At 36.0% G+C, this 14,694-nt stretch overlaps 1 protein-coding gene across 1 annotated transcript; it reads left to right on the top strand.

The window, feature by feature from the left end:
• The first annotated feature begins 10,021 nt into the window (after positions 1–10,021).
• LOC105168855 (putative late blight resistance protein homolog R1A-10) lies at positions 10,022–14,249 on the top strand. Its single transcript, XM_011089031.3, has 3 exons — positions 10,022–10,545; positions 11,585–13,830; positions 13,958–14,249. Exons 1-2 carry the CDS (start codon positions 10,120–10,122, stop codon positions 13,802–13,804), a joined length of 2,646 nt encoding a protein of 881 aa, XP_011087333.2. The 5' UTR covers positions 10,022–10,119; the 3' UTR covers positions 13,805–13,830; positions 13,958–14,249.
• The last annotated feature ends 445 nt before the right edge of the window (positions 14,250–14,694 follow it).

Here is a 14,694-nt window from a genome sequence, read left to right as displayed (position 1 = left end):
TCTTCCAAAAACTTAAAACTAGTGTCTCCTTCCAGTAATAAAATCATTCACTTTCTAAAGAAGACCCACAGGAACAGCTGTGGCATTTATCAAGCAACACCACATATTCAACAACTTATAGGCCTAATATCTTGGTTTGTGCAATAACAAAACCACATTACTAGGAAATTGTTACCACTCAAATATGTATGAAACTGCCCACAAGTACCTGAAGGCAGAAAAATAACAGAAATTTGGCCAGGTGAATGATTAGTTCTTTACCTGATAAACAGTAAGACTCATGTAAGCACAAGCATGAGTCAAGCATCAGCTACAACATATATAACTGATTAATTATTCCTGAGCAAATGGACCATTCTCCCTTTTCCATTCGAGTACCCAAAAATCAAGGTGATGCTACAGAAACTACCATTTGATTTAAGGGTGAAAATTATTGAGACCGCTATTAGCAGGAAGGAAATCAAAAAGGATAAACACACTAAAGCCAGGGTTCAAAACTACAACATTTTGTAGTGGTCGCTAGCAACCAATATAAGAATTGGTTAGCAAATCATAACCACCCAAGGCATTTATCAGATTTTATCAATCATCTACTCATTTTCTCTCACTATATCCCCTCTAGTAAAGTAAATCAATCCAAGACCACTCCTGCTAACGAGATATATTAAAAGGAAAAAAGAAGAGGGACAATGCACTCTCTCCTGTCCTGTCATTGCTTTTCGTTTCAATAAATACTCTTTTATATCAGGTAAACACAAAATGAGAATACACATCTATGCAAGCACATAAAAATGTTAAAAAAGACATAAATATACCACAAAGGCAGACAATACCCGTAATGAGCATAAAAATTTTGCAATACTATGGTGACATCCATGAGAAAAAGGGTTGTGAAAATAGAAATGAAGACTTAAAAATTGAAGGAGAATGGCAAATGTAACAAGATGCAGATGGCATTCGTTGTCGCAGAAGATAAAAGCAACACCTCATTTCTTCTATGTTCAAAATGGAAGTAAAATATGTTCTACCGTGACACACGCACCCCACATGCCCACACACACACACACACACACCCACACCCACACACCACGCACACACATACACCCCACATGCACACACACACACACACTCACACCACACACACACACACAAAATAAAAAAACACGCATAGACAAAGAAATAAAAATACCGGTGTTTCCTGCTCTTCTTCTCAAATTGCTTCTTGCCCCTACCACTCGCGAATCATTTGAAGTACTAACGTCGGAATCAGAGTGTGAATATGCCTTCTTGCTCCTCCTTTTATGCCGCAGATCAGCAGAATCATTAGAAGAATCATCGTCTAAATGATGGTGACTCCTCCTCCTCCTCTTCTCTTTCCTACACTTCCTATTTCTTCGCCTGCGCTTCAATTCCTGCAATTTATGCCTGCAATTTACCTGATTCAGAAAAGTGCTTTCAATTCCTTAAAAAGAAAAATAAAAAAGAAATAGAAAAGTATTTTCAATGTAATCCAACTATCCATACTGCTCAAAAGCAACATGAGATCAGAAAGTAAACCAAAATCCAAAATACTCGGAATACATGGGATGGTTAAAAGAAAGCAATTAGCACTGGATTAGCTTTGTATTTACTAAGGCATTTCAGCAAAAGCCCAAGCGACAAAAACATAAATCACACAAGACGCCTCAACCTTTAACAAAGTTAGCATAAAAACTTGTAATGGATTTGATTTACTTCATGAAACTTACCTCTCTTCCAAAAACTTAAAGCTAGTGTCTCCTTCCAGTAATAAAATCATTCACTTTCTAAAGAAGACCCACAGGAACATTTGTGCCATTTATCAAGCAACACCACATATTCAACAACTTATAGGCCTAATATCATGGTTTCTGCAATACCAAAACCACATTACTAGGAAATTGTTACCACTCAAATATTAATGAAACTGCCCATAAGTACCTGAAGGCAGAAAAATAACAGAAATTTGGCCAGGTGAATGATTAGTTCTTTACCTGATAAACAGTAAGCCTCATGTGAGCACAAGCATAAGTCAAGCATCAGCTACAACATATATAACTGGTTAATTATTCCTGACCCAATAGACCATTCTCCCTCTTCCATGCGAGTACCCAAAAATCAAGGTGATGCTACAGAAATTACCATGTGATTCAAGGGTGAAAATTATTGAGACCGCTATTAGTAGGAAGGAAATCAGAAAGGCTAAACACACCGAAGCCAGGGTTCAAAACTACAACATTTTGTAGTGGTCGCTCTCAACCAATTCAAGAATTGGTTAGCAAATCAAAACCACCCAAGGCATTTATCAGATTTTATCAATCCTCCACTCATGTTCACTCATTATATCCCCTCTAGTAAAGTAAATCAATCCAAGACCACTCTTGCTAACGAGATATATTGAAAGAAAAAAAGAATAGGGACAATGCACTCTCTCCTATCCTGTTATTGCTCTCGTTTCAATAAATACTCTTTCATATCAGGTAAACAAAAATCAGAATACACATCCATGCAAACACACAAAAATGTTACAAAGGACATAAATATATACCACAAAGACAGACAATACCCGTAATGAGCATAAAATTTTGCCAAGCTATGGTGACATCCTGCACAAGAAAAAGAGTTGTGAAGATAGAAATTTAAGGAGAATGGCAAATGTAAGAAGATGCAGATGGCATTCGTTGGCGCAGAAGATAAAATCAACACCTCTCTTTTTCTATGTTCAAAATGGAAATAAAATATATTTTACCGTGACACACACACACCCCACACGCACAAACACACACACACACACACACCCCATACGCACGCACGCACACACACACCCCGTACGCACGCACACACACACACTCCCCCCCCCCCCACACACCATACACACACACACACACACCCCCACACACACACACACACTCACACCACACACACACACAAAATAGAAAAATACACACAGACAAAGAAATGAAAAAACCAGAATAAGGAGGGGGCATCATTCAGTAAAACTTCTCAAATTTGTGGTTGATAAAATAGAAAAAGAAATATAGTAACTTATTAGAACATAGAAAACTGTATTTTCTTAACATCATGATCTCAACAAAAACCTGCTGCAATAGATCATCATTTTCAGAGAGGTTGATCCAGAAACTGGATAATATTAATCACAAAATCATTGTCCTAATACAATTACATACATAAAATACACTGAAAAATACTGCAACCTTCTTTGCTCCAATAATAACACTAGGTTCAAAAGAGCAGCAATAGTTAAGCTCTTTTTGATGCCCACAGTCAAGCATCGCCCAAAGCATCGAATAACAACCAACAAGTAAAACAACTTTAAACTCAATAAAATTTCAAAGCATTACTGCAATATTTCAAATAACAGGACCAATCACATATCGGAATCACACATAGCATACTCAGTAAATATCAGAATTCTTACAACCAGAAGAACAAAGCAATTAAAATGATACATTACATCAAATTGAAAAATAGCAAATGCACCAAACTAATGCATTGTCCACTAAGCTAAAGTAGGCTTCATCAAGAAGCTCATCAACCATCAGATTAAAGATTGAATAGGGCACACTTAACAGCAGTTTAGAGGAATCTTAAAAGCACAAGACATATCACCTACTGTAGAAACTAGTCCTCTTCATACCGATGTTTCCTGCTCTTCTTCTCAAATCGCTTCTTGCCCCTACCACTCGCGAATCATCTAAAGCACTGACGTTGGAATCAAAGTGTGAATATGCCTTCTTGCTCCTCCTTTTATGCCGCAGATCAGCAAAATCATCAGAAGAATAATCATCTAAATGATGGTGACTCCTCCTCCTCCTCTTCTCCTTCCTACACTTCCTATTTCTTCGCCTGCGCTTCAATTCCAGCAATTTATGCCTGCAATTTACCTGATTCAGAAAGTGCATTCAATTCCTTAAAAAGAAAAACAAAAAAGAAATAGAAAAGTATTTTCAAGGTAATCCAACTACCCATACTGCTCAAAAGCAACATGAGATCAAAAAGTAAACCAAAATCCTAAATGCTCTGAATACATGGGATGGTTAAAAGACAGCAATTAGCATTGGATTAGCTTTGTATTTACTAAGATATTTCAGCAAAAGCCCAAGTGACAAAACATAAATCACACAAGACGCCTCAACCTTTAACAAAGTTAGCATAAAAACTTGTAATGGATTTGATTTACTTCATGAAACTTTCCTCTCTTCCAAAAACATAAATCTAGTGTCTCCTTCCAGTAATAAAATCATTCACTTTCTAAAGAAGAGCCACAGGAGCAGTTGTGTCATTTATCAAGCCACACCACATATTCAACAACTTATAGGCCCAATATCTTGGTTTCTACAATACCAAAACCACATTACTAGGAAATTGTTACCACTCAAATATGTGTGAAACTGCTCATACTTATCTGAAGGCAGAAAAATAACATAAACTTGGCCAGGTGAATGATTAGTTCTTTACCTGATAAACAGTAAGTCTCATGTAAACACGAGCATGAGTCAACCATCAACTACAACATATATAACTGATTAATTATTCATGAGCCAATGGACCATTCTCCCTCTTCCATGCGAGTACCCAAAAATCAAGGTGACGCTACAGAAACTACCATGTGATTCAAGGGTGAAAATTATTGAGACCGCTATTAGCAGGAAGGAAATAAAAAAGGCTAAACACACCAAAGTTAGGGTTCAAAACTACAACATTTTGTAGTGGTCGCTGTCAACAAATTCAAGAATTGGTTAGCAAATCATAACCACCCAAGGCATTTATAAGATTTTATCAATCCTCCACTCATTTTCTCTCATTATATCCCCTCTAGTAAAGTAAATCAATCCAAGACTACTCTTGCTAACGAGATATATTGAAAGAAAAAAAGATTAGGGACAATGCACTCTCTCCCGTCCTGTGATTGCTCTTCGTTTTAATAAATACTCTTTCATATCAGGTAAACAAAAATGAGAATACACATCCATGCAAGCACACAAAAATGTTACAAAGGGCATAAATATACCACAAAGACAGACAATACCCGTAATTAGCATAAAATTTTGCGAAACTATGGTGACATCCTGCACGAGAAAAAAAGTTGTGGAGATAGAAATGAAAACTTAGAAATTGAAGGAGAATGGCAAATATATCAAGACGAGTTATTATGTGGAAATCGTATGCTACGCTACGGTTCAGACGGGACGTGATTTGGACATCGATCGAAGAAGATGCAAAAACTTAAAGCTAGTGTCTCCTTACAGTAAAGGAATCATTCACTTTCTAAAGAAGAGTCACAGGAACAACTGTGCCATTTATCAAACAACACCACAGATTCAACAACTTATAGGTCTAATATCTTGGTTTCTGCAATACCAAAACCACATTACTAGGAAACTGTTACCACTCAAATATGTATGAAACTGCCCATAGGTACCTGAAGGCAGAAAAATAACAGAAACTTGGGCAGGTGAATGATTAGTTCTTTACCTGATAAACAGTAAGCCTCGTGTAAGCACAAGCATGAGTCAAGCATCAGCTACAGCATATATAACTGATTAATTATTCCTGAGCAAATGGACCATTCTCCCTCTTCCATGCGAGTACCAAAAATCAAGGTGATGCTACAGAAACTACCATGTAATTCAATGGTGAAAATTATTGAGACCGCTATTAGCAGGAAGAAAATTAAAATGGATAAATACACCGAAGTCATGGTTCAAAACTACAACATTTTGTATTGGTCGCTGGCAACCAATTCAAGAATTGGTTAGCAGATCATAACCACCCAAAGCATTTATCATATTTTATCAATCCTCCACTCATTTTCTCTCACTATATCCCCTCTAGTAAAGTAAATCAATCCAAGACCACTCTTGCTAATGAGATATATTGAAAGGAAAAAAGAAGAGGCACAATGCACTCTCTCCTATCCTGTTATTGCTTTTCGTTTCAATAAGTATTCTTTCATATCAGGTTAAAGAAAATGAGAATACACATCTATGAAAGCACACAAAATATTACAAAGAACATAGATATACCACAAAGACCACAACACCCGTAATTAGTATAAAATATTACGAAATTATGGTGACATCCTGCTCGAGAAAAAGGGTTGTGATGATAGAAATGAAAACTTAGAAATTGAAGGAGAATGGCAAATGTATCAAGACGAGTTATTATGTGGAAATCGTATGCTACGCTACGGTTCAGAGGGAACGTGATTTGGACATTGATCGAAGAAGATGCAGAAAAAGTGCACTCCTCGGCCCTTTCAGTGGTGTACTCCTGGAACAAGAGAAAATATTTTTAAGCTTATTATAAGGGGGCATGCAGTGGTGAGCTCCAGCCAGCCCTCCCAGTGCACGACGGCAGTAGAATGAGATGACGTTTGCACTAAATGAGCTTCTTTTGGGGGCATGATGAGGGCCTTCAAGAGCCGGCTCTAGGCAGTTCAAGTTGAGTACTTAGAGTCCCCGAAGGGCTTGGAAACCTGATGCGCAGCGTAGGGCCAGGATGGCCTACGTTGGGCACCAATACTGTCGAGATGCTCCGTGTGACATGCAAGGTTGCCCCGCGGGCCGCGAGACATCAGGGGTAACACCTCTCGTGCGAATGGGTGAACGAGGCAAAGCATTCTAAGACCTCGTGATCCAACTCATGGGATGTGCTATCGAATTCTAGCCGTCTATGGGGGTCCGTTGGCTAGAGATGAGCGATCGTGAGACGACGTCGTATTGTGCCAAGCCAAAAGGCAAGAAAGCATGTTGGGCATGCTGTGCGAGATCAAGGCAAGATGTCGGCATATCGAATGGGCCTCGGAATTATGATGCAGTCCTACTCGGGCGAGGCATGGAAGGCGACTGTGATGAAGGCGTGCACCTAGGATGCACCGAGTGAGCGTTGGGCATGAGATGGGTGTTGCGGGCGCATGAGTAGCGTCGTATGCCGAGGCGGAGCGAGGATGCTCCTTGCCATTGAGGAATGCGTCGGAAAGTTCCAAGATTGTGGGCAGACGCATGGCGGCAGACTAGCTGGTTGCGGTCGGCCTTTAAGAGACGCAGAGGCGTGAATGCCGAGAGCCTCGACGAACATGGGCATTTTGAATAGGCGAGTGCAAGGGCATGCGGTGCCACGTAGGGATGTGTTCGGATGTCGCGCTAGCGAGCTTTAGTGTTCAGGATACGCGACGGATAGTCGACATACTCTGATATGTGCGAAGGCTGGTCGAAGGTTAGGCATAACCTGAGATGCCGCACAGGCGAAAAATATATGAGAATTACATTCCGATGCGAGACAAAAGAGCACGCTTGTGACACCGTGAAAGGGCACCCAAGTGGGAACTGAACAACGAAGCCTCAACTGACAGCCCAATGCTACCCCAGCGGCCCCGCAAACCATCCAGCCCCGAGCCATAAATCCATAAATCCCATCGAACAATCACATAGACGATAGACCATTCAAAGACCATTTAATTGTTAAGGTTTTATGAACTTAAACCCCTTGGATACTTAAAACTATCATTCTTAATAACATCCCTAAATTGAATTATCACGAAAATCTCATTTTTCATTCTAATAACTATAATATTTCTCAATTATACTCTTCTATTATTTCTTAAATATAGTTATCGAATATTTTGAATTTTCTGTCAATTTCTCGCCACTAAAAAATTTAATTAAACACCAAGTGTTTAGGCAATAGGCCCGATGAAATTGAATAAATTAACTATAGTAAATGATTAAATCTAACAAATTTAAAAATTTAATTAACCAACTATAACATTTTTAAATCAAGCTTGATATTTAATTCAATACTAATTTAAATAATCAAACTCATAAAATATTACGTCGGTTAATATAAACTATATTTAATAAATAGAATATTTAAATAATATAATTATATAAATTAATATAAATTAAAATCTAAAATTTTCCTTACATGTTTTCGCGGCAAGTGTGTGCAAATGTGTGTTCATGTTCCAATTTGTTAAGCCAGCCTTAAACATATATATATATATATATATATATTATTTTTATTTTTATTAATTTAGACTTTTTTTAAAATACTGATTACGTGCTATCTAATTTTTTAATTCATATAATTTACTTTCAAATATTGTAATGAAGTTTAATTTATTTCATTCAAATTTTATTATATTTAAGTTTCAACCTATATATAATTTATTATAATAAAATTTAAATTCTCTAAATAATTACCAATTAGTCTCCTAATTGTTATAAAATTCTATGAACATCACAGCACATATTTAATTCAGAATATTTTTGCAAAAAATAACATTCGAAGGACAAAAACTATGAAATATTACAGTGGTATTTTGCAATCCCCAAAAAAATAAAGGATAAAAATATCAAAATTGTGAGGATCACCTGATTTATTTCGATAATTTTTATAAAATCCAATACCGAAAAGACCAAAATCAAAAAATATAAAAAAATTACAAGATTATTTTGCAACCTTAAAAGGTTAAGAGATAGGAATATCAAAATATCATAATTACACAACCAAAAATATATTTAAACCTACGGATTAAACAACGCCATATAAAAATAAAGTGACAAGTAAATTCTTATCCTCTAAATTCCAGAATACTCTTTGTAAATTTATTTAATTTTGAGAAGCATCACTAAATGACATTTATATAGTATATCATATTGATTTTATATAATTATATAAATATTAAGTAAATTTCAGCACATTAAGAGTGCCACAATTATTAATTTCAAATAAAAATTACATCCAATACTAATAAAGTAATTGAATCACAATGTAGCTAGTAATATTTTAATTGTGAAATTAACCTCAAATTTACATTTATTACATAACTAGACTTAATTAATTCCTTAGCAAATTCATCCCAAATATTATGTATATATATATATATATATATATATATATTTGATGATATTGGTGATGATTGATCATATATACATAATAATTGAATTTCACATATGTATTTATCGTGACACATGTGCCTCGACACAAACCCTTGCAACTTGTCGTTTCTTATTTTACAACTCACATAAAAAAATTATTGATAACTTTTTTAACGCATTAATTGTTAATAAATTAAAAATTAAATATTTATACAATATATTATAACAACGATGATTATATTTTTATATGTAAAAATAAATATTAATATGTTATTTTTAATTTAATTAATAATAAAATTAAACGAAAGTGAATAAGTTTAATTTATGAGTGCAGCAATTGATAGGTTTTATCAATGGAAGGGCATTTTTAGCATTTAAAAAATTTGGTGTAAGTGGTATGATAACTACCTTTTTGTATCTATAAGATTCCTTTATAAAAGTATAGATTATAAAGACATTTGGTATTTAAAAAAGGGAAAAAAATATTTTTTTAGCCCGTTAAGTATGCCCAATTTTAGTTTTAGTCCTATAAGTATGCCCATTTTTTATTAACTCCAGTAACTTGCAAAATTGATTAGTTTTAGTCCTCCGGTTGATTGAATTTACAATTTGCGCATGAAAAGTGACATGGCATGACACTTAGATGCGTTTTTGTTTATTTATAATCCTATATAGCTAGAATGATGATGTGGAAGATAAATTGGTCATCTTTTGTGCAAGTTTGGAGAGAAGAAAAATCACCTTTCTATGATATGTTTATACAAACCACCTTTATTTTTTGCATAATTATAAAAATTACATTTGAAAATAAAAAATAAGGATAGTTTGTGTAATGATGCTAATGTTGTTAGGAGTGTGTGTAATTTTTTAAAAAAAGGAATGATTTATGTAAGTGCTATCGATATTTTGATTGATATATGTATAATTAATTAAAAGATATTTGAGTAAAAAGATCATATGTCTATAGGTATAAATATAATTATCCCTCTAAAAAATTATAAATATTTTTTTAAAATTATAAATTCTTTAATAAATATTTTCTTACAATGATTTGTCGTACCCACTAGGAATACTTTACGGTCAATGATGATGGTGATACATACAACGCAGTACCGCAGCCAGCTGAGACCTAGTCCCAAAATTCTTCCCCTCCACTGGCCACGCGGGCGGAGGGAGGGAGGGAGAGGGAGAGAGAGAGATGGCGGAGGCTGCAGTAACATTCCTGCTCGAAAACTTGCAGCAGCTGGTGGCTGATCAGCTCAGTCTGATCTCCGGAGCTCAAAATGAGTTGGAGCAGCTGCAGAACGAACTGGACTTGATGAAATCCTTCCTTGAGGATTCAGCCAGCAAACGCGTAAAGAGCGAACTCTTCAAAACCCTGGAGAAGCAGATCAGGGAAATTGTATACACTGCAGAAGACACCATCGACACTTGCGTGAGCCAGGCCGCAGCAGGCAGCTGGTTCAAGCGCAACCTTAACCCGAATCGTCTTAGCCTTGCCAAAGAGGTCCAGTCACTCAGGGAAGAGAAGGTCAAACCTGCTTTCGAAGACGCTAGGATGAAGTTCGCAACCCTTCAAGTAGCAGATGCACCTCCCCTCCAGGATACATCCGACCCCCGAAAGGTACTAGCTAGATCTCAAACCTGTATCATTTTAGCTTGTTAGTGGTCAATTGGACTTTTGAATTGAGATTTTCTTTGGTCTGTCTTGGTTTTAGTTTCTGGTGTAGAAGGAGATGTAGCTACTTGACCTCATCTTGAAAAGAAAAGGTAACTTTGGTGGGTCGTTGACCAGATCAAAGTTCTATATATTGACTTGCACCTAAGAATTTTTAACAAAAACTTGTGATAGAAAACCTAGCTAGATCCACATGCCTTACAAATAGGTAGGGATATGACACTAGATCAGAATTAAATTCGGATTGGAATGGGGTTTGTTTTTTATGTTTAATTTTTGGACTAATTTGATCAAATTATTACATATTTAGATTTTATTTGGTTAAGAGTTGAGAAGAAAGTGGAGGTGAAAAGGGAAAGGAGGGGGAGAGGAGTCAAAATATTTTAAATTCACTACACTTGTTTGGATGATTCTATGATCCAGATGACTTGAAATTTTTCGATTCTCATTTTGATTTTTTTTAATAACATTATGATGGAGTTCAAATCTATTTAATATGGACTCATTTGAAATTCTTCTTTCAAGTCCCTCGCTCAAATCTATATCCTCCCATCAAAATGAAGTCTTAAGCTTTTTCTTTTTTTAGTAAAATTAAATGAAAAATAATTCTCTAATATTTTTCTTTGTTTGGTATGAAAAGAAAATAACTTGTAATAAATAGGAAAAACTTGATATATTTAGTCCGATAAATCCCGTAAAACAAAATACTAAATATGTCGAATTTTCTCAATTTTGGGACTATCATAAAAATCATGTAAAGTAGAGGAATAAATGCGTCGAATCTTCTCAATTTTAGGATTATTTTAAAATTTTTGTAAAGTAGAGAGGACTAACAATATTGAACCCCTATATTTAGGTTTAATTCTGAGTTCTTAAATGTAAAGATCATTTACTTGACATAACCGGTTAGATCCCCTATTATAATTTTCTTTTATGAAGAATCTTTCATATAGTAAATGTTATCTCGTCACTTGTTACTGCACAGATTTCATTAACGGCCGATAAGAAAATAGTAGGACTTGACGATGAGGCAGACAAGATAATCAAGTATCTGAATGAAGATTCAAAAGAACTTGAAGTTGTCTCCATCATTGGTATGCCTGGCCTGGGGAAGACAACTCTAGCATTAAAGATTTATCGTGATTCAAGAATCCAATACGAATTTCCGACCATAATTTGGGTTTATGTTTCTGAGGAGTACAACAAGAAGGATATCTTTCTCACCATTCTCAGAAAGTTCACCCAGCAAGACATGTCTCGCAAGAGTGAAGAGGAATTGGCTCAGCAAGTTAAAGAGTATCTGTCGACAGGGAAATTCTTGATAATCATGGATGATGTGTGGACTGTTGATGCCTGGGACCAAATTGAAGCTGCGTTGCCAAAGAGTAATATATATGGTAAAATCTTGATAACTAGTCGCTACGAGACTGTGGCTTGGCGTGCAAATCGTGAGAGACTGCCCCACAAGTTGCGTTTCCTAAATGAAGACGAAAGTTGGCAGCTCCTCCAGTTAGAAGTATTTGGTAAGGAAGGTGTGTGTCCTCCAGAATTGGAAATTACTGGAAAACTTATAGCGGAGCAATGCGATGGCTTGCCTCTTGCAATTGTTGTTATAGGAGGAATTCTGGTTGATAAATTATCATCAGTTAGTGATACAAAAATGGAGTGGAAAAAAGTATCTGATAGCGTGCAAACATATATCAGTAATGATGACAAGAACAGACGCATGGAGAACATTATTTCATTGAGTTATAATAAATTGCCCTATGAGTTGAGGGATTGCTTTCTGTATTTGGGGATGTTTCCCGAAGACTATGAGATTCCGGCCTGGAAATTGATTCACTTGTGGATTGCAGAAGGTTTTGTGAAACAAAAGCCAGGAAAGAGTTTGGAGGATATTGCTGAGGAAAATTTGAAGGAACTAGTAAACAGGAACTTGGTGATGGTTGATAAGATGAAGGCTGAAGGTGAAGTTAAAACATGCCACGTACACGACATGATACGTGAATTCTGCAAACGGGAAGCTGCGTTAAAAAATCAGAATTTGTTCGAAGAGATAAAAATGTCCAAGGATGGAGTTTCTGAATCAAATATTTCAGAAGTGCAAAAGTTTCGCCGCCTTTGTGTCCATTCATATGTTGTGGACTTCTTCCTCAAAAAACCAAAGGCCCCAAAAGTCCGTTCTTTTTGGTGTTTCTCCAAGGCAGACATCACCTTGGCGCTGGAACACATTCCATTTATCATTGATACATTCAATTTGCTCAGGGTTTTTGATGTGAACCCCATCAGATTCAAGAGATTTCCCACTAAAATTACGCAACTAATTCATTTGAGGTACATAGCTCTATCCGGCGATGATTTCAAGGTTCTTCCTAAGGACATCTCAAATCTCTGGAATTTACAGACTATTATAATCAACACAAAATCACGTACCTTAGAAATCAAAGCAGATATATTGAAAATGATGCAGCTGAGGCATTTGAAGACAAAGGCAGCTGTTATTCTAACCAAGGAAGGCAAAGGCGAAGCTGGGGTAAACCTTCGAACTCTCACTAGATTATCACCTCAGTGTTGTACCAAACAAGTGTTTGACAGGGCTCCATACCTAAAGACATTGGGAATTCGTGGGCAATTACTGACTCTTTTGGATAACAGGAGCTTGGCAAACTTGGGTCGTCTTGAAAAGTTGAAACTAGTGAATGATGCATTTCCTCGTGTAGCATCCGAAAACCCATTGCAAGGCCTTCCTCAGCCCGACAGGTTCCCACCGAATCTAAGGATCCTCACTTTGTCATCTACGTTTTTGGACTGGAAAAATATGTTTGTACTGGGAATGCTTAATGCACTGGAGGTGCTCAAGCTGAAAGAGAATGCATTCATGGGAAAATGCTGGGATGTTGTTGCTGGAGGCTTTAATTCCCTTGAATTTCTGTACATTGCACGCACAGATCTCCAGTTTTGGACCCTCTCCGGGAGAGGGGACCACTTTCCCAAACTGAGATGCCTTGTGCTTAAGAACTGCGAGAAACTCCATGAAGTTCCAACATGCCTGGTGGAAAAACTTCAGACATTGGACATGGAACGAGTCACCAAACACGCAGTTGCTGCAGCCCGGAAAATCGAGCAGGAAAAACAAATGAAGTATGGAGAACAAAGCACCAGAAGGGGTGGATTCAAGCTCATCATTGCTCCTGGAGATGAATGATCAAACTACTCATATGCATCCATCTGGTAAGATTCATTTAATGTCTCTTGCTGGTTTTCCCCTGAGAAGTATTCTGAAATTAATGTACACTAAGTTTATGTGACAAATATAATCACTTTGCTGTGGGGTTGTATGACAAATAACTTGTGGCAGGTTTACACATGATATGCAATGCAAGTATCTTATCTGGGCAGCGAGTAATTTCCTGGACCACCACCTCTTCTCCAACATATGTTGCTTTATTAATTGCCCGGGAGCATTTCAATTTATTCTGAGTGCTGATCTTTAAAACTGGTCAGTTTTCTATTTTTTGTTGTCTATGATGACTAATATATATTTTCTCTCTCTCTACCTAACCTGGCTATCAGGTTTTTAGTTGCTTTTGTTGTAATCTGTTACTCTGAGAATGCTTGTTATCACACCCGGAGATTCAAATCTTTAGTAAGTTTTTTCTTGCACTTTTCAATTAAATTCTTGATTTGAACGTTGTAATTGAAATTTGAAAACTTGGATAATTTATTAATCCATTAATCAGCTATACCATACATCTATGTATATATATATCAGAACGATGCTTGATCAAAATTAAGCCAATCTTGACCGAATACTAATTTTTGGTAATTTTGAATTTTTTAATTGACAAGAAAATATCTCATTGGTTAGATAGTTCATCTAATTTAAATTAATTAAATATTTACTTTGTATTTATTCAAAATTTTATCTCCAGGATTTAATTGTCAAGAAAAGATTTTATTGATTAGAAATATTATATATTTTAAATATCTTAGATATTTATTTAGTATTTATCCAAAATTTTATCTTTAATATTTAATTAAAATTTAAATTATAAATAAAACATTTAGCAGTATCACCTATTTTAAGTATATTGA

This window comes from Sesamum indicum, linkage group LG8 (genome assembly GCF_026168435.1).
Source record: "Sesamum indicum cultivar Baizhima isolate 11 linkage group LG8, ASM2616843v1, whole genome shotgun sequence".
NCBI lineage: Eukaryota > Viridiplantae > Streptophyta > Magnoliopsida > Lamiales > Pedaliaceae > Sesamum > Sesamum indicum.
This window is presented reverse-complemented; position numbering and strand designations above follow the sequence as displayed.

Bases quoted from the DNA above. Each gene is read 5' to 3' on its own strand.
- LOC105168855 (XM_011089031.3), top strand. From the start codon at position 10,120: ATGGCGGAGGCTGCAGTAACATTCCTGCTCGAAAACTTGCAGCAGCTG. The intron at 10,546-11,584 runs GTACTAGCTAGA...GTTACTGCACAG, and splicing joins ATACATCCGACCCCCGAAAG to ATTTCATTAACGGCCGATAA.